The sequence below is a fragment of the Larus michahellis genome, chromosome 9, assembly GCF_964199755.1.
Source record: "Larus michahellis chromosome 9, bLarMic1.1, whole genome shotgun sequence".
Taxonomy (NCBI): Eukaryota; Metazoa; Chordata; class Aves; order Charadriiformes; family Laridae; genus Larus; species Larus michahellis.
The window spans coordinates 37,235,516-37,261,383 of NC_133904.1; the positions used below are offsets into that span (position 1 = coordinate 37,235,516).

General features: G+C 41.0%; 1 protein-coding gene across 3 annotated transcripts in view; it reads left to right on the forward strand.

The window, feature by feature from the left end:
* The window catches only part of DCX (doublecortin), a 125,099-nt gene that overhangs the window by 86,583 nt on the left and 12,648 nt on the right, over positions 1-25,868 (forward strand). For 2 of the 3 annotated variants that reach the window (XM_074599921.1, XM_074599920.1), the window contains 3 exons: positions 10,089-10,191; positions 14,186-14,323; positions 24,288-24,382. In XM_074599921.1, the coding sequence (XP_074456022.1) occupies positions 10,089-10,191; positions 14,186-14,323; positions 24,288-24,382 (336 nt within the window). The remainder of the gene's footprint in view (positions 1-10,088; positions 10,192-14,185; positions 14,324-24,287; positions 24,383-25,868) is intronic. The other variant, XM_074599922.1, reaches the window with a different exon arrangement.

Below are 25,868 nucleotides of genomic sequence, written 5' to 3' on the forward strand. Positions count from 1 at the left end.
AATGTTGGCAGAGAGGACAGTTTGTTCATTGTCAGGTTTGGAGATGTGTATTAGGAAGGACAATTTGAAGGTTGAATATTTCATACTTGTGTCTTTTTTACATTAAAGTTGATAGGATGAAGTGAAAATGTTAGCTTTTCGACATCTCCCTTGATGAGAAAGTGGGATTTTGCAGAAGTTGAACAAAATAGCGGGGGACCTGTACAAAATATGAGCTCAGTGTCACATCCAAGAATTAATTAATAGAAGAAGTATCTTCAGATATGATAAAAATAGCAGAGGTGTTTGAAAGTCTGTGTAATTGGAGACCTACACCCTGAGTAAAACCAGTGCAGGCTGGGATACAAATATGTGCATAAACTGAATTGACAGAATAGACTTGTCTGGTCAGAAAAGGTTTTTAATTACAGCTGAGTTAGAGTGCATCTTCCCCAGGAAAAATTGTGATAATTCATTGCCATAATCCTAATTAACATATGCTGTCTACCACAAATGCCAAGGAAGACAAGGTTATCCGTAGTGAAGTGTGTTGGTGTGCTGCTGTGCTAGGGGAGACAGACAGTTCCAAACGTGCTGCTTTCAAAGTCAGTGCTGATGCTTGACTTAAACTGAAGTGTCCTCAAGCTCTCCTGATGCACTAAGAGTAATAAGTCTGACACTGATTTTTCCCTAGCACTTATTTTGGAAGGAAGTTACTGATGTCAGCAGGACTCATGACAACGTCGAGTAACTACATTTCTTAAGGAAAGGTTGCCTCAGTGGGTAAAACACATCCACTTGTTACATGGAAACCAAATCTATCCGTATTTAATATAATTTCCTTTGCCACTCTGGGTGATTATTGAAGACAGAATTATGTTTCCTTACACCACATCACAAAGAAGCTGTAGGAACAAATCCTGCTATTTCGTACAACTATGTAATCCTCTTCATTTTGCCAGAACTTTAGTCTGCCTGAAAGCACTGTGCAGGCACGCTGCCCTCTGCTTCCATGGCTACATGCTGGGCAGTAGTTAGGCAGAATGGGTGGGTTGCAAGACAGTAGACTTATTCCTGGAAAATGGAAATAAATCAGTTTTGTCCCCCCGTGAGGGTTCATCTTTGGCCACTGCCACTGCTGTACTGGGCTGAAGCCCATAACCGTACCCAGGTGGGTGAAAGTCCAAAGGGATGGATCTCTCTTTGATAGCTGCCTAATGTAGTGTCCTTTGAAATGTTTGGGCTGAGAATTAAGTTCTTGGTGCATCTGACCATGAAGTAATTAACTGGAGGAAGTATTTTTACATAATGCTGACTGATAAGAGAAAAGAAGGAGCAGGAGGCAGGAACACTTATAAGACATTGAGGAGGGTGGTGAGGCACTGGAACAGGTTGCCCAGAGAACTTCTGGACGCCCCATCCCTGGAAGTGTTCAAGGCCAGGCTGGATGGGACTCTGAGCCGCCTGCTCTAGTGGGAGGTGTCCCTGCCCATGGCAGGGGAATTGGAATCAGATGATCTTAAAGACTCTCCCATGCACTCCTCTAGTGGGTAAGGAAAGACAAGACATCATCTTAGTCTTTTAAGCAGACAACACACACTGCATGTGGGGCTGAGAGCAGTTCTCACAGCCACAGTTTTACTTCCTCCCTTCCTCACCATCTTCCCCAAATGAAAGCCGGCAGAGGGGTGTTTGTGGGGATGCTGATTCTGACCTTCTCATGCACGAGGTAGGTGCTGTGGTGTGGGGTACAGAGGTAAGGGCTCCTTGGGGAAACCAGGGACCAGTTGTGAGATGAAGTCAGGGTGAGGCTATTGGTCTCCTACAGTCCCTTAGAGCTTCTTACAAGTAGTAAAGGCTTGGTGTAGCTTTTCACCCTTCTGGGCCTGTTGGTCAGCTAATGGTAATATTCTTTTGGTGCTCCTGAAGATGGCGGGGGTTTCTTGCAGGCACGCACCAAACCATTCAGTCCTGGTACAGGGTGTTTTCTTTGAGTTTTAACCAGGGTTACCAACGCCTCTCCATCACCATTAGTACCATTGTTACAGTTAAAGAAAAACTCGCACAAAGCTCAACAAGAGCCTTTCTCTTTTATGCAGATATGCACAACAGGATTGGCAACAGCTATAGGTTTCAGGAGCTTGTTGCTGAAAATCCCATTAACTGGAAATTCCAGCCCGTTCCATTCAGCCTGACCGTAAGTAGGTTGATAGGCTCCCTGTGCCCCTACTTTCAAGACTCCCATTTCAAGTAGCGTTGCTTAACCTTGGCCGTGTAGTCGTGCTACTTCCGAAGTCTCTGGTGCTCTTTTGTAGTCCAGAACTACTGTTCCCTCTCAAGAGTGACGAGGGGGCACAAGGAGGAAGAATGGTTTGACAGTTCTCTGAATTCTTAAGTGTTTTTTGGGGCAATTTGTCATAGAAATCTTTCCTTTCATAATCTTAATTTGTCACCTAGAATTTCTGGTTTTATGGCTTTCTAATTTGAGAAAGGGTAATCTTTTATATATTGGCGTTGATGGCTGTGCTCCTTATGGCCCCAGACTGTACAGCACGTTTATCCTCAGCCTAATACCCTCATGAATGCAAGAGCAAGCCTTTCTTCTAGGTAAAAAGAATGAACACCCTGAATATCTGTTTCATAGTCCCCTCTGTATGTATATGGAATGGGGGGATAACAAACTAACCTTTCTTCCAGAGGCTAATTGGATTTCTCACAGTTTGGAAGCACCACTAATTCACCAGATATATTAAATTCAGCTTTAACATTCCTACCGGGTATCTTGGCTATTGACCTTTCCTCCCCCTTGCTTTTTATTCTATTCTATTTCAAACTTATCCATTTCCAATACTTAAATAAACAGGCACCTTGTGCTGCAGCCCTTTCGAGAGCAGTGTTTCTTCATGCATGAAGTCTTACAAGCTGCTGTGCACATACATGCATGAATATTTCTTATTCCACTTAAATAAGCATCGTATGCTTATTATAGAAATAATGCATATTGGTGGGAAGCTGGTGTCCCTACTGTGGTTTAGTCGTATTATAACAAAATAGTCCAAGTGGACATAAAGCACTCATAATCAACCTACTGTAGTTAGACAGCCTAATTAAGAGGATCTGCATTTTTCACCAATAAAAAGGTGTAAAAATTCCCTCTTGCATCAAAGAAAACACCTGATCATGCTGACTTGCCCACAATTTTCTCTTCTGAAGGTGAGAAAGGAAGAAAAAGTCTCTACAGAAGAGTGGACTTTGATTGTTTCAATCAAGCTATGTGGACTTAAATGTAGCGATGGCTCTCCACGAATACAAGAAAAAGTTGAGATCTCTGAATAATGTTTTAAAGAATGGAAATCTCACTGAATGTTTCTAGTGAGAGGTCAAATCACTGGCCCTGAAACCTAGATGGTAGAGATGATTTTTCCTACCCTTCCTGATGGCTCACTGCAAACACGGTAGTGAGGGGACAGCACAACCATGGTCCTGCCAGGTTTCCACGTGGATGTTTGGTGGCATAGGAGAGCAGAGATGGAAGAGCGGATCCCTTACTGCTGAGTAGCTCAGAGAAGGGCTCCCCAAAGTGTAATTGCACATACTTCTATGGCATGGGCTGGGCATGCAGGAGTGCTCCTGATCCATTTTTGAATGTCAACATCTGTGCTTTTTCTGCTCATCTTTCTACTGCTTATCCATTTTAAGCAGTATTTTTTCGTAAAAGTGGATAAGTAATTCTCTTTCTGTGAATGCAAATGTGGAATCTATTGAGTGTGTGTGTGCGCGCGCATAGTTTAAAGAAATAATTGAATCCAAACATCTCTTCTTTTTAAATGCAGGAAACCAGAATCTAATAAAATGTAAATCAATTCAGTGTCTGCTTTGGGCTTGCAGTCTTCAGACTGTTAAAAATAAAGTATTAAGTGCTGTGCATTCCAATATCACCATCTTTATTTTCCATCATGTCCCCTTAACCCCTTAAGGCTTCTGAAATCTTTTTCCTTCTGGACACGTGGCGAAGAGCTTGTCAGAGAAGAGAAAGCAGTTAATTAGTTAATTCTAAGTCTGCTCTGCATGTTCATTAATTCCCGATATTCACTCTGGCACATGACCTTGCTGAGTCTTCCTGTGGACAAGTCTGTATGTGTTTGGTTTCTGTACCATGCTTTATTGATTGCAAACACCAACGGATTAATTGTAAAGCACGGTTGCCTTTGTGATTTAGAACTTTGGCTTCTCACCCGAAATAAACATACCGCTGCCAATTTGACTTGGGGTACAGGTGTTGGAGTATAAATAAGTCCATCAGATTTCTGGTTTGAGTTAAAACAGAGTTTAAACAGATTTTAGTTACGTTCTCATCTCAGTTAACTCTCAGTGCCTGTCTAGCTGCTCATCTGACTTCCTTAACTCCATCTAGCAATGAAAGAGAAGGGACATGAGCAGGCATCTAAAATATGTTAATTGTCTTTAGGTAACAGATGGTCAGATGTGTTCAGTTTTATAGCATTTATTAAAGCAACTTAGAAAATAAGAGTATGTCTTAATTCAGTTCTGCTCTTGGTAGGCTTTATGTGTGTATGGCACGCAAATTATCTCCTATGTCTTTCTGGCCTTTAAGGAAGCTGTTTCTGAAGATAGTTTTTCTCCTGTTCTGAACTCTGGAAGCCTACAAGCTGGAGAAGTATGATGATTTAAAGAAAGCAAATGGACATCTCTTTTCTTTGAGCGTTAACTGTTAGATTTGCAGAAACTTAGGGAACAGTTTGAAGCTACCTATGTACCAGTATCGCTTTCTGTCCTGCTGTCGAAATTCTTGAAGAGGAGGGATATTACAGAGACAATAGTTAATGAAGTCATTATGACTAAAGGAGAGCGGAGCAGAGGAAGAAGCCTTGCACTGGCCTTCACTTTTCTTAAGACTTGTGCAGAGTCAAGCAGTTGGTTAAAGATAACAGTTCCCAAGAGGGAAGATGTTCACCCCCCAGGTTGAACATGTGCTGATCTTATTCCAAATCTCCCTTGCCAGTCTCTGCTGACCATTTAGGTAGAGGCAGAGGCTTTCCTCATTCCATGACATAAGGAAGAGATGGAAAGTCTGGAAGCAGGACTGTGTACATAAATCATTGTTCTGAATAATCACTATCTACAGTGTCTGATCATTTATCATTCAGGCTTACCTGGCTCCATCAGCTAAAAATAGGAACTTCTGATAAAGACATTTCTCAGAAAGGTGAAAAAGACAGTTCAGTTAACCCTCCTGGTGATGTATTCCTCTTCAGAGATGTGCTCTGTCATCTTCTCGACAAACACTGATGGCCAGTCCAGGCTACCAGAGGCCTCCTGCTAAAGTGGCAGCCACAGGAGCTGCAGAGCTCGATCCAGCAGTGAAAGGAACCGAAACGTGGCTGGAGCCTATGTTACTGCTGTGATGATCTTCGTATTTGTAGACAGTGACAGTGAGGGCGACCCATTAGCCATGCAGACCCAGCAAACTCTGTCATTCTGCAGATTATGAAAGGGAACAAAAAGAAGTCGGTTAATCATAACACCCTTTTAAAGCACAAGAGGTTTGGCCCTGATAGGTGATTCAGACTAAGGCTTAAGTCTTCAGGCTTTTGATTTCAAATTATTTTGAATTATTTTATTTATTAATCAATTGCAATTTTTAAGTACTGCTGCTGCCTCCTGGAGGATGGTAGAAATAGCCAGTTATTCACAGCTGTGCAGGTATATAAATATATATATATATCCTGTATATTTACTGCTCCTTTTCCAGGTGAACTCAGATTATCTGTAGCATCACAGATATTTCAGCAAACTGTGAGCTCGCATCCAGTAAGATGCTTGAGGCAAGCTCCATTTTGTCAAAATCCTGAAAAATGCTTAGTTCTCCAACTACTGTATTAAAATGAACAAGAAGGCTCAGCATCTCTCAGAAGGCTGCATCTTTCCTTTCTACAATTAAAGTTGCTGCAGCAGACAGTAATGGACTGTCACTGCAGAAATCCCCTCTTGTAAATCCTAGCTATATTGTCCTCTCAGGGAAGGTTTTTCTAATATAAGCAGAGAAGGATTTCATTTAACAAGAAAAGAAACCGCACTTAATGAAAACCTAATTGCAGTTTTGTACTCCCTAAAATCTCTGTTAATCTCTACCAACTTCTATTTCTTCCATAATATACATTATAAAGTTTTTAAAAAATCAAACCTTGACACAAAAAAAAAGTTACCATCAAATCTATTAGAAATAATTATTTTGTAATAAATAAATTTGTGCCTTATTGACTGGAGTGTGAAGATTTAACTTCCTTCATCAGAATCGCTTAAGCTGTAGGAATTGGAGAGAAAACATTCCATGCAGTATTGATCCTTTTCAAGTCAATATTGTCTTTTTAATCCTGAATTTCAAATTAAATATTATCCTGCTTTAAACAAAGGCATGTGCAAATATCTTGGAAATGAATGCTATTTATCCTGTCTACTGTAATTATACACAAGTGTAATTTTTGTTATAAATAAAAAAGCTTGTAGACTTAAAAATGGAAAAAGACAAGATCATACTAATTTGATGGTTTCGAGTGTCATTGCTAAGGGTGCATGATAACAGTCACCAACAAAATCACCATTTTCAGGTAGCAGCAGTGGTCTGTGCACTAGCAGGCTACTATCAGTTTTTGTCTTGTGCTTTAATAAATTTATAGCTAAGAGCAAAACGCAGCACTTAAAAACAATGATTTTCAGGTTATCGGCTGGGGTAAATTTTTGTTGATGTGAACTTTCTTTCAGGGTTTTCATGGTGTTCCAAACCATATTGGGTATAATTAGAACAGTAGATTAGAGTAAGCTAAAACAGAACATGTATTTTCAAAACAATCCAGACTGCTTGCAGGGAGACCTGTACTATTTTTTTTATTTCTACTGAGAAAACATGAGAAAAAAGACTTTTGAAGAATGGAGTTAAGAAGACTTACAAGGTTATTCTGGAGTCACCAAAAACCCCTAAAACAATTAATGCAGGGTAGAGGTTTGGCCTTATTTGTCAAGAACAACCCTGAAATGTTCCATAGTGACTAATAAGGTCTGGAACCAACTATAGCCACAGAGCAGCCCATGGTCGCACTTCCCGGCTTGCGTCCTCTCTAGTTTCATGTCTTTAATGGATGAGCATGTCTAGGGCTTTCACCTGGTGTTTTTCTTCCGTGCACCACTCGGGCAAGCTGGCTCTGGTGCTGTGAGATCCAGCACTTAGGTCATATGTTTTCACAGAGAAAGTTTACTCCAGTGACTTTATATAGACAGCAATACATATGGGGCATGTTTCAGGGACATACAGTAATGATCAAGGATTTAAGTTTAATAAACAAAAGGTAAGTAGAAAATGCCACACAGGTGGTGAACATAAGCAACATAGCTAAAAGTGCCTAATATGCGACACCTGTTATTTTCTGAATTTTGCAATGTTTTGCCCTATTTAATGGGAGTGGCGTTCTTTTTTGGCTGTCTTTTCTACCTTGTTGTGGTGAGTTCTTAATAGTGGAAGTTACAGCAGGAAACAAAAGTGAACGAATAAAGCAAATACATAAGTTGTATGCTGAATATCAGGAGCTCAACAAGTAGATTATCTAATTTCTTTACCAACATCCAGTACCCATCCTACTATCTGAAGGGACAAGAATGCAGAAAAGTGAATTGCAAGTATCTCTGCTTGACGTGTAATCGGGTTTCTATTCTTGTGCATGCTGGTAGTTTTCCATCGTGTTTGAACCCTTGATCTGAAGGCTTTCTTCATTGCCTGGACTTTCTTTTTGCTTGTGGTGGTTGTGAGTATTTCAAGGACAAAATATACACTTTGACTTATGATGTGGAGACAATAAAAGCACCTGTGGATTCTTACTGATTTCATCTAAAAGTCTGGGAAATTTTTGAACCCTTGTGTTGTGATCTAGCTTTGCACTACGTTTAACTGCAGAGGGGCTTCTGTACTGAAGGGTGAGCTAAGCAAGCCATAAGTCTTTTCCATGCCCTAAGTATAGTACTTAGCATTCAAATGGGAACGTGTGTATTGAGCCAAACCCAATTCTTTGCAAATGAATCAGTGCATCCTCAGGGGGAGAACTGTAATACCAACTGCTGGTTTGAAATGTCGAATTTCTGTGGGAGAATTCTCTATAGGTAACATGCTAACTATTTTCAACCTAATTTTAGGCAAACAGAAATTGGAATTCACTGAAGTTTGCAAAGAAAATTCTACCTTTGGTCAAAGCCATAGCAGATTTCAGCTTGCTCCATTTTAAAAGTCATGCTGATGTGAAAAGCAAGCTTTTCGCAAATGTTTGGCATCTTAACCAGAGCTGGCACTCTTAGGCAGTGCTTTAATTATACATTATATTAACCAGTGTGAAATACTGAGCCTTATTAAGATAGCCAAAAGCCTTCTTTATAGTTGATTTATTAGAGCTTGAAATTTACTTTTCACAGTCCAGCTCAAATGGATCAGTAGATATGGAAATTCAGCTCTGTCTACAGTAAGTTTCCCCACAGTTATCTCCAGTGCTCTCTCCAGTCCCTTGCAATGCATCTACCCTCTGCAAAGACTCCAGTGCCCAGACATGCCAAAACACTGGGCATCAGCTGTCAGCCTGATACCTCCATTATAAATGTCAGTGCCAATCTTGTGGTCGCTTGGAATGGACTCCTGAAAAAATGGAACTTTAAAAAAAAACCACGTTTACCCTGGGCTCACCCAGTGGTTGATGGGCTGTACCAGGCTGGCTGATGTTGGAGATGTTCCGCTCTGGTGTGCTTGCAGATGAGCATTTTTTCTCCTCCTGACACAATACTTTTTCGGTATATGGCTGGGATGTCAGGAGCTCAGGTTGAAGTCAATGAGGTACTTTGTTGTTCCTCTAGCCCTTAGAGGCAGGTGCTGTGCTGAATACTTGCCTCTTGAATAGCTACACACAGGCTTTGAAGTTGGGCCTTCCAACATTTTCTCGGTATTGTTTTTCTTGTCTTCAAAACGGTGTTACTTTCCACTTCATATGAGTTTTGAAAGCATTTTCTGAAGACAGAAGAGCATCATCTTTCTTTGAAAGGCATCACATGGGTCTGGAGCTTCAGGTACTGCAAGATACAATTTCCCCCTATTTAGGATAGCAAAAAAGAGAAGCAAGGTATTCACAGCCATTAGCCAGCATGACCAGGTCTTCTGTTTATCTCAGGTTTCTGTATCCTGCTTTTGTAGTGTCCCCAGACAGGGGTCTTAGTTTTAGGTGACTGAAAGCTATTGCTTTTCCTTTTCCCACAGAGCAGCCCTAGGGCAGAGCTCCCACAGCAGTGGCTGCCACACACCTCCCCTCCCCTTGTCTTGTGTCTTTCCCACTTGGTAACCACCTTCCCCACCCTCAGCCTTCTGTGGGATGGGCGGCTCTGCAGTGAGGAATGGTGCTTTATCATTCTGTCTCGGAGTGGCAAAAGCAGGGAGAAGGAGACACAACATCTGGAGTCAATCTGTGGATTTAAATGATGCTTGGGTGGGAAGGGCGCCCAATGACACTTTGGGCCTCTTCCTCAATGGTGCAGATAAACCTTTTGGCTTTAAAACCTATCATCAAGACTGCCTGCTCCGGAAGAGTCACATTTATGCACCTGTGCTGTGCCCAGCAGCTCTTTGCCTTCTTAGTGGTTCTTTGAGTTTTTATTCTGTTGGTACTAAGATATTCATCAGCATGGGCGCTGGTGTCCCAGCCTTGCCTACCAACGTGGCATGGGGGCACCCCAGCTTCTTGTTTCAGAAGTAGCTGGGGAATGCCCGTGTCATTCATTAGGGTTACAAATGTATTCTGTCAGCTCCTGAATGGATTGGAAATGCCATACTTCATAGAATTTGCAAGGTACTTGGGAATTTTTTTCCTCTTTTTCAAATTACGCTTTTACTCTTGGCTTGCCCAGAGAAGTCGTGTGTTGCGCACCAGCCTTATGGGAAGTAGGACTGAATAACATGGGACAGGGGGAACAGTGGAGAGGCAGCTCCCTCCTGTTTAAATTAAAACTAAGCCACATCAGAATGTTGCCAATTAAAAATAAAATAAACGACTTTCCTCTCTCTGTAGGTGACCTGTCTCCACGATTTCTTTGGGGATGATGATGTGTTTATCGCCTGTGGTCCAGAAAAATTCCGCTATGCACAGGATGACTTTTCTCTGGATGAAAGCGGTAACATCAAACACAGGCTGCTCTTCTGTCTGTGTTTTTATTTTATTTTCATTCATTTGCTTGTATCAGATAATAATGCTGCATGCTTTTTTTCCTGTTTTTTAAGACCTAGTACATGGAATTTAACATCCTTTTGTGATGCGTGTACAGTCAGTGGATATTATAATTGGGCAAATACAGACTGAAGTAGCCCAAATCAGAATAGATGGTTTGCTACACTATTTGACATTTACTGCAAAATCTGGTAGTGTATATCCTTTCCGTTTTATCCAGCTGCAGTCAGATAGTTACTTTTTTTTTTTTTTGAGAACTAAACAGTAGACATGTGAATATTAAAAAATGGGAAAAAGCACAGTTAAAAGAAAAATCAGTCCCTCCACTGCTTTCTTCTGCTGATTCAAAAAGCAGGGCAATAAATCCCTTTTTAGGGAGGGGACTGGGACAGCACCATTATTTGTCCCTGTTACAACTGCAAGCACAGGTCTGTAATAATGGGAGTCTCTATGATCAATTAAGCCATGAAATCTTTGATTTCACAGAATATACAGACCTTGCTTGTAGGAGTTACCTACCACCTACCCCACTGGCAACTGTATACACCAACAGTGCAGGCTGTCTGCTAGTGCCAGTGAGCAGCAAGAGTAAATTAATGTAATTTTGACCATTTAAACTAGAAGAAAATGTGGTCTCCAAATATTCAGGCTCATTTCCCAAAGCTCTAGGTATCCTGTATAAGGACTGAAAGCCCCATGGTGTCTTACGTGCTACAAACTGGCTTGGCATTGAAGACCAAAGAGGACTTTTGCTGTATACCAGGAAGTCAAGCAGCCTCTAATCTTCAAACACTGTATTTTTATGACTCCTTTGCAAGCCTGATTTCATTTGATGCTGGTACTTCTGACCTGTGTACTCCAGATGAACCCATTTGATGGTCTTGGGTAATTCAAAGAAAGTTTCCAAGGTTCAGCTGAAACTTTGCAGGCAGAGAATAAAACCAGTGTCAGGCTGGGGAAGCAATCTGTAACCTGAGCTTCATATTTTTTTTTAACACTCGGCAGTTGAGTCAGCTCCACAGGGAGTTCCACACTGTAAAACAGTTTGGATGCAATCCTGGCAGAACAACTTGATGGGAAGCCCAGCTCTCTGCCTACACTCCTGGTTACTACTGATTTTTCCAGCTTGTATTTCTCTAACAAAAACAAGCCAAGCCTGCTGTTGGGAAGGCACCGAGTAACTACAGCTCACAGTGGTATTTTCAGAGTAGGGGTGCCCAGCACCTCTCAAGAAGCAGATGAGGAGCTATTAGCCAGCAGCGTTTTCCCATTTTGCACCCATCATCCTTCCTTGTTATGAGGCAGATGCTGCAAGAAAACTGTGAGTCCTGAGGTCTTGCAGATGAATGTCATTTATTAAAATCTCCTCTCTCACGGGGTACTTCTTCTTGCCGCTTTGGATGACATGCACTTGGATTGCTGGTTATTATGTTAACTCTGGCAGGACATCAGGAAAGAAAATGAGAAACAGCATAAGAGAGGATTATGTCATCTTTTTCCTCCTGAATGCCCACCACAGCTTCCGCCCTGTAATCCCTGTTGCTGAGCACCTTCCAGATGAAGTTGCTGTCTCATTCGTACCCTGATGGTTTCAGCATCAGCCCATGGAAATGTCACGTCCCTCAGCCCCCCCCCCCTTGATGTTTAGAGGCCTGTTTACAGTAACTTCAGCACAGTCAGGTTTCTACCTTTAGAACCTTGTTTCAAGATGTGCAAATGCTCAGTGATTGCCTTTGGTGTACTGTCACTTGCCAATGGCTGAGCTGGAGGGATTCCTCAGAGTCAGCCGTTCTGCACTGGAAAATGCAAAGCTGAGTTTCTTTTCCAGGGATTACTTCCCTGGGAAGAAAGTAAATTTGAAAGCTCTTGAGAAGACGCAACATTAGCTATTTTCACTTTTTAGGTTTATTTTTTTAGGGAGTAATTCAGGTGACTAAACATAGATGTCTGACACTCTGTGAGACCCCCTTGGTTTCTGAGATACGCATGTGATGTATGTTTGACAGATATCACACAAGGGCCTCAGGAGACACACTCTGCTCTGGGGAGGCTGTACTCTAGTGTATCTCACATGGTATTTGGTGCCTATGGCTGGGCAAATGAATCATGCATTAAGATCGAAATGTTGCACAGTTTTTGTTAAACAGGTATATGTAAGAGCCTTGAAAAATATTACTTCTGCAGTGACTGAAGATGATTTTTCCCCATATTTTGGCTTGGCTGGTTAACACCAGGAGCAGTTATTTGCACACTCTCCCTACAGGCTATTTCACAGTGTCTCATCAAACACTATATTCTTTAGTATTGAGGAGGGATAGTCTACCTTCCACACCTCCCCCCCATTATTACTGCTCTTCATGTATAAAAAATTGGGGATATATTGGTGCCGGAGCCCTACAAGCCTTTCTGTGGCATCATCTGTGAGAAGTCAAGTACCTTTGAAAAAAATACACATAACTTTTTCTAGCCCTGATTTACAGTTTCCAAACTCCATTTAGCAGGAGAGAGAATAAACTCATTGTAGGTTTAATTGTCACCATGTGGTATCCCTGGAGCACACAGCATCCTCTCTTCATATTCTTGTACTGCATGACCCAACAGCGAACTCTCTCACAAACCATCTGGAAGAAGAGACTGACTCTTGACTGTCTGAGAATGAGGAAAGCCTGGGGAAAAATTTAAGGCAATTACATTTTCATAGATATACTGATATATAAATAAATAAAACATACATTTAGGTCAGACAACTTGTTTTCGGTTGACCAATTATTTATCCGCTATGTGCTGCCTTAGTTGATTCCCATTAGGGAGTCCAGTCAAGGGAGTCCTCAGTCCAGCCCATGCATGCTTGAGCTGAGCTTTTCCACAAAAAAAATGTCTGTAGGTGGAACATCTAATTCGTGTCTGTAAAAAAGACCTGGTGTTCACATCTTGGTGAGGACAATCTGTTGTAGGAGATGAAGTGAGACCAGTTAGCATTTGACAAAAAGGAAATCCCTTTTTTATTGCCACCTTCTTAACTGGGTTAAGTTAATAACTTGAGGGGTGGAAAGTGCTTTTTGTGTTAGCTCTCACGGTTTTGAAAATCTGGCATGCCTGAAATCCTGGGACACACAGAGGTCTGTTAGCATTTCAGTTCCCTTCTGCAGGACACTGTAGATCATGTTTACATTTTCCACTCTTCCTGGCCTATTTATTTTTTAAGAAAACACAGTTGGGGTTCTCATCTGCTCATGTCTTTAAGTACATAAATCTACTAGACTTGTTTATACAAACCTTTCCGAAAGAGATGAGTGGCCAGGACAGAGGATGTGTTTTGTAAAACCATTTTGTCTTCTTTGCTTTCTGCATTGGAAAAGTTGCAGCTTGTTGAAACCACAGAAGAGGTTGATTTGGGATGGGTGAAAGCCTCCTGGGGCAGATGTCCCATCTGCCACTTAAGAGACATTTACATCATGCCACGAGCTGTTTGCTGGCTTTCTGCACCTGCAAAAATTCCACTCATCATTCCTATTACTAGGTCTTTGCAGAAGGGTTACAGCAAATTAACTGTTTTTTTGGCCTGATTCTTCCCTCAGTCAGTGTTGACCGTTTTCATTGTGCTCACTAGTTGGTGAGAACCAAGGCAAGGGTAAGGGCAGAAAATCTTTGATAGGACAGAGGTAAGGAGATGGGCGCTGCTAGGGAGCCAACCTGATCTTGACATACGCTGTCTCAGCATCTCCTCTAGAGGAGCAAAGCTTTTCTTCTTGACCTTCCCCTAAAAAGTCTCCTTTCTGCCCTGGAGAAAACGCGGAGATATCAGCTTTTTTTGCCATTGATATTTTCTACAGCTCTTTGGAGACAAAGCACTAAGCTGCTCTTGGGTGTTTCATAGCTGGTGTCCATAGGCAGCGAGAGTAGGTAGGGACATAACCACAGTTGCTGTCTTGTTTCCTTAGAATGCCGGGTGATGAAAGGGAGCCCTGCGAATGCCACAGGCAGTAAGTCATCTCCCACCCCTCAGAAGAGCTCAGCAAAGAGTCCAGCCCCCATGCGCCGCAGCAAGTCTCCAGCCGATTCAGGTAACCATCAAGATGGTGAGTGATTGTTTTCTGGTGTCTGAACATTAACTGTGCTCAAAGGTGGTTTTGGATACGTTGACCTTGGGTGTTTGCATATGAATCTTTGTCATTTTTTAAAAACAAGAAGCTAGTGCTACTGTACAGGCGCACATAATAAATATTGGAGAGGAATTCTCTGGTCAGTTAAGTGTAGTTGTGGCTTTAGGTCATACCACCCACAGTCTCCTCCCCTAGCAAAATTTTAAAAGAAGTTTCCATTTCACAAGCAGGAAATCAAGGCCCACAGTGCTCCCATATGTTCCCTATAGATACAGAATGATTTAGAATAACCTCCCGTGCAATACAAATGTTAATTATTGTGCAGGTCAGTAGTGTCCCCTTCTAATCATTATTTAAAGAAGACCAATGACCTTGCAGTTGGGGAGCTGGTGATGGGCTCATTGATGTGACAGTGAGATATTCGTTCAGTAATAGAAGAGAAGGAAAATGGCAATCCTGATTTGCTGCAGCAGCTTACACCATTTGAAATGCCTCCCTCCCTCTTCAGTAGCAACTGGATTGGTGGTGTAGCACACCTGGAGAGCTGCAGAGCCTATAAGTTAAAGGCTGGGCCTAATATCACACTTCTGGTAATTGATAGTTTTTAGAGTCATGATGGAGAGGGTGGATCTCTAGGTGTGTCATCTGTCTGCCTGTTTTTTTCCAAAAGAGAACCAGACATAGCCTTTCACTAAGATGGCCAAATCACCAAATAAGCACTGCAGGATTCCATAAGAGTTTCATAGCTTAAATTCAAGTGACCTATAATATTAACAAGTGATACAAAACAGAATGTATGTTTCACCTTCATGGTAACACATTATATATTGCATGTGAACACCACACAACAGTTGACCATCAGTAGATACTGGATTACTGGATATAAAATTCTCCTGACAGTATTCAGAAAGACTTTCCCTGGGAAGTAGTTAATTTGTTTACGGTCTCTTGATGCTCTTCAGCTACTTAAAGAGACAATGTGAAATGGGTTGGCACATGCCAAGACTCTGTGATTTTAAAAAGTTATTTCTCTGTAAGGTGATTCTGCATTCGTAGAGTTTTCCTTCAAGATTGCAGTGTTGGCTGTTCTTAAACTCAGGCTTGCTATAATCTGAAAAGCTTTTAAAATCCCAAATGCATGGTAAAGTTACATAGGTACATTGAAGACATGATGGAAAATATGTTGCTGATTTAAAAAAAACCAAAGAACTTCCATTCAATGATCTGGGAGTCAGCTCATGCATGAGTTGTGAAACAGCATTTAAACCTTCTCCATAAGCATCAGGTGCTAATTACCATCAGAACTAGACTTTATTGCATGAACATATAGTCTAATGTGAAATGGCAACTATTGTGTTCCTGATTTTAACTGATTGAATGACTCACAGGAACAAAATGGTGAGTCATCTGATGAAGTTTAATGAACACAGTTAGTAGAGCCTTTCAGAAGGGGATTAAAATAACCAGAAATGCTGAACAATAGCCAGCTCCTGGAGTTAAGATCAGTAATGAAGAACAAATCAGGTTTCTTTAATCCATCTAGACAAGGGTCTTTCATACTCTCCTGTGATTTCAGTACAGAAAAAAATGGCAGCCTTTCCTCCTTAATGAGAATAAAAAATGACTGAACTCTCTCAGCGCTGGAAAGGTATATAAAGACAGATATTTTCTCAGGACAGAGAGGAAAATAGAATACCATCTTGTCTTGTTGTCCCTTGAATTTGAAATAAAGAAATTAGGTCAACACATTACTTAAGAGTCAACATTTACATAAACAATCAACAGGTTTAGCTGGATTTTGAAGTTATTGCATTAAAAAGGCAAGGAATGCTCAATGAAGCTATTAAAAGATGATCTGACCCATCTTTTTTTTCAGCATTCTCACTTATTTCATTTGTGAAAGGATTTAAAAGCAGTTTTATTTCAAGTATATTAAATATTTTTGCTATGTGTTTGATCTCCTACCCATTTATACCTTCTGTCTTCGCTGTCTTTCACTCCGTTATGGTTGTCATATCAGAACTTGGGGTTTTCTTGATTCTGTGTTATTAGTTGCTGTTCTTTTCAGTTCTTCTCCATGTAGGTTTCTGTATCGTTTTTTCCACCATAGTCTCTAAGCCCCGACATATCTGGGCACTGATGTAAATGCAGATTCTGAAGTAAATCTCCATGCTGCTTGAGTGAAAGAAGTCTGAACCCTCCTCATTACAAGCACACCACAGTTACAGAAAAGGATGTTATTTTTTTCCATTTTTCATCCCAATTATTCTATTTCCCTGTTATAACATATGGGAAAATGGTACATTATTTATCAGCAGCAAAAATGAGAATGCGGTAGATATACATGTGGACAGTGGTCCGCATGTATGGCCCACAGAGGCAGCTAAGGCTTAAAGCAGATTGTGCATGCACAACTGTGCCTCACTCCTTGGCAAGAGCTTTGGTGCTGCCAGCAGATAGCGGACAAAAGTAATAAGTCACTGTTATATCACAGAGAGAACAGAAAAATACTGCTTCAGCAGAGCTTGCTAGTGCTAATTCTGAGGATGTAACGTTGGCAGCATGCAATCATTGCATCTGCTTTCTCTACCATTCACTGTAGGAACACTTCTGATCTTTAGGTGTCAATATAAATAAAACACTTCTCATTCGAAGCTGTGGAAATGCTTTGTGCCTGAGCAGCAGCTATCCTCCACACAGGCTGGAGGGGACTTGTGTTTTATCCCAGTCTCCTTCATTGACTCGCTCCATGGCTTTGAATGCATCATGTAAGCTGTTCATGCCTTCTTTCCCAATGGATCGTCCAAGACAGGGATAACCAATCTGTATACAGAGCTCTGTGATCTACCCATGGAATCATGCACAGGGAAGTGCTTTGAGGCTCTTTATTTGGGCTTTTTGTGTATTCTGAAAGCATTTGGAGAATAATATTGGTAAAACCAAAGCTATTACCTCACAGATTGCCAGAGACAAAAGACATCTCCAGCAGCAGAGTAGCTGTAGCATGTGCTCCAGACCTTCCAACACAGGCAAGCTGCACCCTAGCAAGGCCACTGTCTACACTCCAGTGGATCCTGCACCTGCAGCCTGCTCCTGCAACCTGCACGCTCTCTAATGCATTCAGTGCTGCCGCAGTAAACTGTCGGGTGACGCAGGTGAATGAATACAACTGTGTGACTCAATGCTGTGTTAGCCATTGTCATAGACTGTGTAGATAGATCCCCGTCTGAGTTGATTTGTCAGCCTGGAAGCTTTCTATGTAGGGATCTGCCTTCTGTGCCAGGTGATCTCCATTCATCTTTGATATCCTTTGCTCCTTCTGGTTTTGGCTATGGATTTAGTGATCTACTTCTCAATGAGAAACATAGATAACTAGCTTTCTGGGAGAGTCATAAAGCATACTGCTGTCTGGAGTCCAGTTTCCCCTGATGGCACCCAAAGCTTTGTTCCTGACTGTGGTCTCTGGGGCCACCTCTGAGTCAGAACAACAGTAGAATACAGAAGGAAATATACATAGGAAGTCTGTAAATCTAGCGCTGAAAAGGAAGCAGTTTCCAAGCCATTTAATTGCTCCTATCACCAGCTAGATGTGAACTGTAATGTATTCCTTGACTGTCTTGTTACAGCGGTCCTGGTAGTGAGGCACCTAAGTGGTCACCTCTCATTCCAAAATAACAAGAACTAACATGGAGCAACAAAGAACATATAAACAAAATATTTTGTTAGAAAATGCCAGGACAAAAGGCTGTGCACAGAAGTGCCACTGCACAGAGAGTGCCAGCTCCCAGCTGCAGCAATTCGAGTTCACTGGTTGAATTGCTACCTTCTGCCGGAGGTAATTTGCCTCCTGCCTAGTTGTGTCATGGCCTCGCTGTGAAAAGCTCAATTCCCTCTAGGCAGCCAGAGCCCTTCAGCTCCAAGGATATTCAAAAAATGAGGTAGCTAATCTACAGAAACATGTGAAACACTGTTTTCTTGACACGGTACTTTTATCTCTTTATTTACCATACAGTCATTTAAATGAATGAATGAATGAGAACTAAATGAATGAATGAATGAGAATTAAATGAATGAATGAAGAAGTGTCTTTCTATAAGCAGATGGTAACAGATGACAGTCCTTATATTCCCAAGGGGAATGCTTTCTTCCTTCTTTCATTAACTCCCAACCCATATATATGCCTTCTCAGCAATGCCAGTGTCTTTCTGTTTTAATCCAGCTATTCCTCCAGACACTGTGCTGATCGTTCCATCATGGGGCTGTTTTCGTCTCCTGGTTCAGTTTGACTGAAAGGCCTTGGCTGCTTTGCCAGCAGTTCCCACTGGGCTTCCAATATATCCTTTAGTTTCGCATCTCCTTGGCGCTGAAGCTGTGATGCAGTCTCTCATCTATATCCTCCACCTAACTCCCCTACTCCCCCAAAAATGTTGCTTCCAGCAAGGTGGGGTTAGCAAAATACAGCAGGATTTTACTTCTCCCTCTATAAGAATGTATCCAGGTGCCTTTCTCTTCTGTCTCCCAAATGTTAGCTAGTAGAGCTGAACTAGTTTCTCATATATCAGGTGTGAATTGAGACTGGAAGGGATTGGTGTCTTTATCTGGCCTTAGTTGAGCTTGGGTTGTGGTACTTTAGTACGGACTGAACATGCTAAGAGAGGCATAAGCAAATTGGAGAGAATCCCAAAGAAATTTCCTAGGGTTCACACAGGCTGAAGGAAATGGACTGATTGAGCTTAGAAAAAAGGAAGATCGAGAAGGGACAATTTCACATGCTTCAAATGCATATGAAGTATTAAAAAGAGGATAAGGATCAATTTTTCTGTGTGTTTATCAGGGATATGACAGGATATTCATTAAATCTTTAATAAGGGATATATAGATCAGATATTAGGAACACTTTTCAATTTTAAGCATCTTAATCACTGAAGCAGGTCTCCTAGGGAGCCTGTGAGTCCCTGTCAGACTTGGTGCTTTTAAAAAATAAGATCTCTATTGGGGATGACCCAAATATATCTGATTCCAATGTAGAGCACAGAATTGGAGTTACAAAGCTTCTATGGTTATTTCTAGCCTCTGTTTTTCTTTCTATGCATTCAGCTTTGATAAATGACATAGCTTAAAGCAATAAAATCCAGACTAAACTACACCTGCAGTATACCAGCCAATTCATTCTCCTAACATGACAGAGGAAAACAGGGCATAAGGAGATAAGTCTCTGTGCTGCTGCAATGGTCCATGAGATTTAAATGGGGTAGGGTCAGCAGGAAGTTTGGCAAAATTTCTTTAACAGACTACTCCAATAAGAAGTCAAACCAAACAAAAGACAGAGATACATCTCAGAGGAGAAATATAGGGGAGAAAATAATGATGTCATTTGCCATTACTTTGTTATAAAAATATGAATTTATCTTACAGTAAGTAACTCACAACAAACAAGGGTTCAGTTGTATAAATACGTGTGCTGTGATAGGAGAGTTTAAAATTTTTAAAACCAGCATGATCTTAGTCCTTTGCAGTACAGAGCCACAGGTCCTTGAGCTGAAATTTGAAAATGTCTTTCTTCAGCTTTGCCTTGATTTGGCTCAGGGAGCCGATGAGCAGGGATCTGAGGCACTGCTGCAGGACTTTAATTTCTCAGTCCTCTAATGGAAGGGTTTGGATAGAGGGACAAAAGCATATTCACAAGGCAGCAGCAATTAGCAAAACAGATACAGGACGTCAGTCTGTCCTGACTGCAGATCTGGCTCCCCAGGGTCATTATATATGAATGTGTTAAAAAGGCAGCAGATGTCTTTTGGATTGCACACAAGATAGAGCAGCTTGTTATCCCACGTGCACTTATTTGCATTCTGCTAGCTCACAATCCACAGTACGCATCCAGCGGAGAGATCACCCTCAAACCAAAACGTGATGGGAAAAGGGTGTCAACACTGCAGAGCTGAGTGCTTGGGAGTTACGAGGTGCCTGAGCAAAGGATGCCTGTGCAATCTGAATTCTTCCACTTGTGAATAAACGCTACAATGGAGTCTTTATTTTTTCTGCAGACTCTTCTGTCCTGGAGGGCAGGGTGGCTTGTGCTCACTAAATAAGCTGCTATTTCTACATTTGCTTTATGCTGTTCTTGTTCTGGTTGTTGCCTCTTTTTATTTTCTTGGTGATACTTCAAGTCCTGACCTGGAGACAAAACTATCTACATATTTCATAGTTCTTTCTCTCACTTTTGTGATGTATGAGTATGTGCTCCTCAAACTAGGAACTCATCTGCAGAAAGCTGGGAACCCCAATGGAGTAAGGAGTATTAACCTTATTTTACAAATTGTTAGAAAAAGAGATATTTCCACACATTTTCAGCGCTCACTGTGATCCCTGGGCCCAGCTTTTTCCAGTTCTGTTCATTGATAGAAATGTGAGTTTAAAAGATGGACCCCACTAACCTTTTTTACAGGTCTCTGTGCTTATCATTGCTGGACATTCAGATCCAGAGTCCCAGTCATCCAAGCAAACCTCAGCAACTCTCAAGGAACAATTGCGTATGAGAAGTTTGGCTAGAATATCTGTGGGAGAATCAGACAGAGAATTCATTTTACCTGCATCTCTCATAGCCACCTCAAACATGACATGATGCTATATTCTCCATCCTCCCTCTCATTTGCTGGACAAATCTGATTTATCTCCCGAGTACAAATGCTCTTGTGTGCTGAAGGAGGTAAGGATCCTATGAAACAAGGTTCTACACATGATCATGCAAGTAAAGGATGTGTCATATGCACAACGGGGCTTTAAGGTAAATTGAGGTTGCAAAGCAAATAGAATTGCATAAATAAGATATAATACACAAAGAATAACACGGTGTAAGAAACCCAAATGAGTTCAAATAAAAGCTGGTTATAAAGAATGGTTTCCAATAGCTGAGCTTATGTGAAATCCTTAGCTACCATAAGTCATCAGCAGATTTTTAGTGGCGCAGCAGCGTTATACCCACCTGGGATCTGCTCTTTGCCTCTTGTTATTTTCCTGCATTTGAGTTCAAAAGAAATGCATGCAAGTTTGATTATGAACACTATTCTTCATTATCAGACATAAAGAAAATTAAACTGGGCTTCTTAATTGTTGCTCCTGCTGCAAAATTCTTGGTGAATATTTGTAATGATATACATCCGTCTCATTGGATTTCTGATTTGGATGTCACATCTGTTTTTTCATTGGTGCTCATAAAATATTAACATCCCTGCTGTAGCACTTAAAGGTCTCATTGTATTAGGGAATTTCTGTCCTTCCCTGCAGCAATTATATCTATTTGCTGCACATCAACTGTTAGCCATTCTTCCAGTCTTCTTGTTTGTGGAAGGAAAATTTGGGTTCTTTGTAGAGTTGTTAAGTGGCATTCTTCATTTTAGGATTACTTCCTGCCTCAGGATCAATGACAATTGGAAATAAAGAAAGAAAGTGGCATTTTAGAAATTTGAGGTAGATTCTAGCTAATACAGATTATATTAGTACTATTGTACCCCACATTTTCTTTAATAGAAAACTCAGTCATTTGGTAAAAAAAAAAAAAACAACAAAAAACATAAAAGAGATCCAAGTTCTTTTTCTCTGAATTCCCTTCATTATATGTCATATAGTTAGTGAACTGTACTTTTTTTCCCACCAATCTCAAGGGCAGCTCACTTTGTAGAACTGGAGCAAAGTGAAGTGTGGCATGTCGCAGTGCAAGGACCAGCGTGTAACAGTTTCTGGGTTTCTAGAATCAGCTTTTCCCTCTACCAATAAAGAATGGTCTGAGTGGAATGGGGAGGTGAAGGGTCACTCTGTTCCCCAATTATCTATAAATCATTATTTCTACCACCTTTTAAGAAATACCTATTTCCTCAGTGAGGTGCGTTTGTAATGGGAAAAAAGCTATCTGTGATGAATAGCCTCCTCTTCCCAATAGTGCCTTCCGCACAGAAATGATAGATATGAAGACAGAGGGCCCACGTCACCATCAATCTGTTGAGTCTGAGCTGCGTTAACATGCCGGCAGCTCCTCCTTTGTCCTGTCCCTTAGAGCACACGTTTCTTTATGCTTACTTGAATTCACATATATGACTTCTGCATTTGGGCCAGTGATACCACGAACCTTAACTGTCCTCCTCTTTCTCACAAGAAGGTAACAGAGAAGAGGAATGAGGCTGTCTTAGGCATTAAAACAAGAGTGATGCTGGTCTTGCTCTTAAAAATACAGCACTCACACACTTTCTTCTTACTGTATGATACTTTACACACTTCTTAGGTCTCCTCCAGACACTCAACTACTTGTTTAATTTTAAGTAACTGATTGGCATATCCAGCTATTAAAATTGGAAGCATACGTCCCATACGCTGAAATCATTCATCCTCCTGTGCACATGCCTTTACATTTAGAGTAATGGTATACAGAGGTATTGGGTACTTAAGAGAGCAGGACAACAAGCCTGTATCATTATATGCTTGTCTTTTTCTCTTTGTGAGAAACATCAAAACAATTAAAAATGTTTTCTTTAAGAGGGGTAAGGATTTGTATAGTTATCTGGAGGGCTGGCAACACTATAGCCATTTAAGGAAATGACAATCAAAATATCTGGTTTAGTTTTGTGGCTTGTGCTGAATATGATAACATCTGGAGTAGGTTTTGGAAATGTCACTTTCTGTAGACTTGCTTGGGATGTGTAGTTTAATGCTCAGAATGCCTCCAGCTTGCTGCTGCTTGGATTGCAAAAAGAAAAGGCCAGAAAAGATAATGTACTTGGACACAGCCAGCATGAGTGCGAATTTCCTTCCTTCAAGTAATGCTGCTTGTGCTGATGGAGCTGTGTGTTTACAGCCCCCAGTAACAAAAGGGTCTATATCCCTGGAGCTGATACACAATCTATGAATGACCACGTTCACTATGCGTAAGTTTGTCCTTATGAAATAACGTATTGTGACACCTGGCAATTATCAAAGACATTAGCTTACTTCAAGAACATCAGTGGTAGGAAAAAATTAATTTCTCCTTATTCCATTTTGTTTCCCTTCGTTTTTTTCTGCATAAAGTGCTATTTTGATTCCTTTTTGGTCCAATAAATGCATAATAGCTTGCCCTGACATAGCCCTGGGGCCCTTCAACTAAAAGCCATGTCTGTGAAGGCCTCAATGAACAGCCCTTACAAAAGCCGTTTGGTTTAAATGAATCATATTTTTTTTAAATGGAGAATAACTGTGTTTTCTTCAAAGCAACTTGAATAAACAAAGCAAACCAAAAGGCCAGATTTTGATCTTTGCAAGAGGATCGTCGCTTGATGTGATTCTCCTGTTCCTTCTCCGATGGATGATGTTCACTTCTCTGGCGCAGGCAGTGGAGGAACAGCAGAGCCAGCTCTGGCCTCTCCCCAGAGAGGTGAACAGGGACGTGCCATCCTGTGCTTACACCAGGGCTTCAGAAGGGCTCTTTTGGTCATTTAATCCAAGCCACAGCTAACTACAAACAGGGCATTCTGGGCAGCTGTTTGTCTAATTTGTAATATATATATTTGACATCTAATATTTCTTGTGTAGGATCCAGGATATCTGCAGCCTCTGGTTTCCACTCATGCCATTAAATGCCACATGCTTTCAATTGTGTTAAACAGAAATTGTCTTTCTGTTTTTCTGGTGATGCGTATATTGGATCAATTTGGTGAATATTTGTAGTGTAAAATATTGCTCCTTGAATATATTTGGTATCTCGCTGTATTCCAGAGTCTATTATCCTGAGCAGCTGAAAGCCTTAAGTTGGGTGAATAGCCATGTTGTTCGCTTGGTTTTTTTCTCCTGCCGAACATGAATAAGCTATAGTGTTTCTGTGCTAAATGTTTGGACACCTTCCAACTCCCCAAAGGAGAAATAAGATCTTCCTCTTGCTTGTCTGACTGCTAGCTTCTGTCTTGTTTTCTGACAGCAAATGGGACCTCAAGCAGTCAGCTGTCTACACCCAAATCAAAGCAGTCCCCGATCTCCACACCTACCAGCCCAGGGAGCCTCCGTAAGCACAAGGTATTACGTTTCTTATACCTTACTACATCAGTTTCTTCCTTAGTCTACTGCGATTTGTATCACATTTAAGTCATGGCCATATTCTCTGGAAGCACAACTCCTTATGTTGAAACAGTGGAGAATTTGGCCCATTACCTAAAAGGGTTGTCACTTTGGGCTCTAGTGAGATGGTGAACAACAAATTATTGGCCTGTTTCTTCCCTTGGAGTTATTAATGTGTACTCATTCATATGGATCAGAAGAGATAACTTAGCCCTGAGCTTGTATCGCTATTTGAAAAAATTCACAAGTTATTGATGGATATGATCTTCATATAAATCCTCCTCTTGAAAAGCCTTAAGTGTTGGCAAATCTGGTCCATTAAATAGCAGGAAAAATGTTACTGAAGCTCTAAGACATCACTTTAATAATACGTCTTAAGGATTTTTTTTTTTAATTATTTAAGGCCATGCTCTGTTTTACAGGAAATGTTTTTTTACAGCTGGTGTAGTAATTGTGTTCTGGTACAGTAGATGTTTTTCCGGTTAATAAACAGGGTGTCTAACAGGTAGCACAACATCCTAGTAGAGATCAGTAAACCTGTGCTGGTTCATAGATAATTCATGCATTGATTTATTTAAAAGGTATAGCAGCAGTCACAGCTTTTTATATTCCTGTTGCTCAGTGCCATTCTGTGCTGAGTCCAGATTGTCATTTCCATGGGCTTTCTTATTTCTGGAATAGCCACAGTGTTGCTTCCAACAGTCTTTACTTGATACAGAAATTGGAACCTGGACATAAATGTTAAGTGTGAGAGGAGGGCAGTGGGTTTTCTCTTTAGTAATCAGAATGTATCTCTCAGCCTGAGTATGACTTTGAAAGCATTGGCTTGAAATTCTGGAAGAGTAATTTAAAAATTCTGATAGTGGTGAGGTTTTGAGGTCAGCCAGACACATGTAATCCACCACGGTCTAGATTGCATGGGTTGAACTCATTTTGTTTGAGGATTATTTTTTTTCTCAAAGTAAGGAGTAGTAGCAGCAGCTGGACTACAGTTGTTATGATGGTGGAACAAAGCACAGAGAAGTCAATGGGAAGAGTCCCCAGAAGTCCAATGGGCTTTGGATTACTCCTCTAACATGTAAGATTTTGGATCACTGACCTTTGGACATGGGATTGAATTGTACTGGGGGAGCCTGGAGTGGACTTTGGCTTCTCAAGAATCAGATCTTTAAAATATTCCCAACTTAGGGAGAGGCTGTAGTTATTCAGCTTTATTCCATTTTCTTTAACAAAGGCATAGCGAACCCAAATGAAATCTGTATTTTCCTCAGGACTTAACTCTGATCTCAGCTGCTGAGTCCAAGTCTGAGTAAATGCACCAATTTTAACACAATGGGTCCAGATTTATTATTAATTTATAACTGAGAACAGCATCTGGGCCATAGTGTGAATTCAACAAATGCTTGTGTGTATTTCAGCAAAAGTAATGCTGTAAACTGCATCC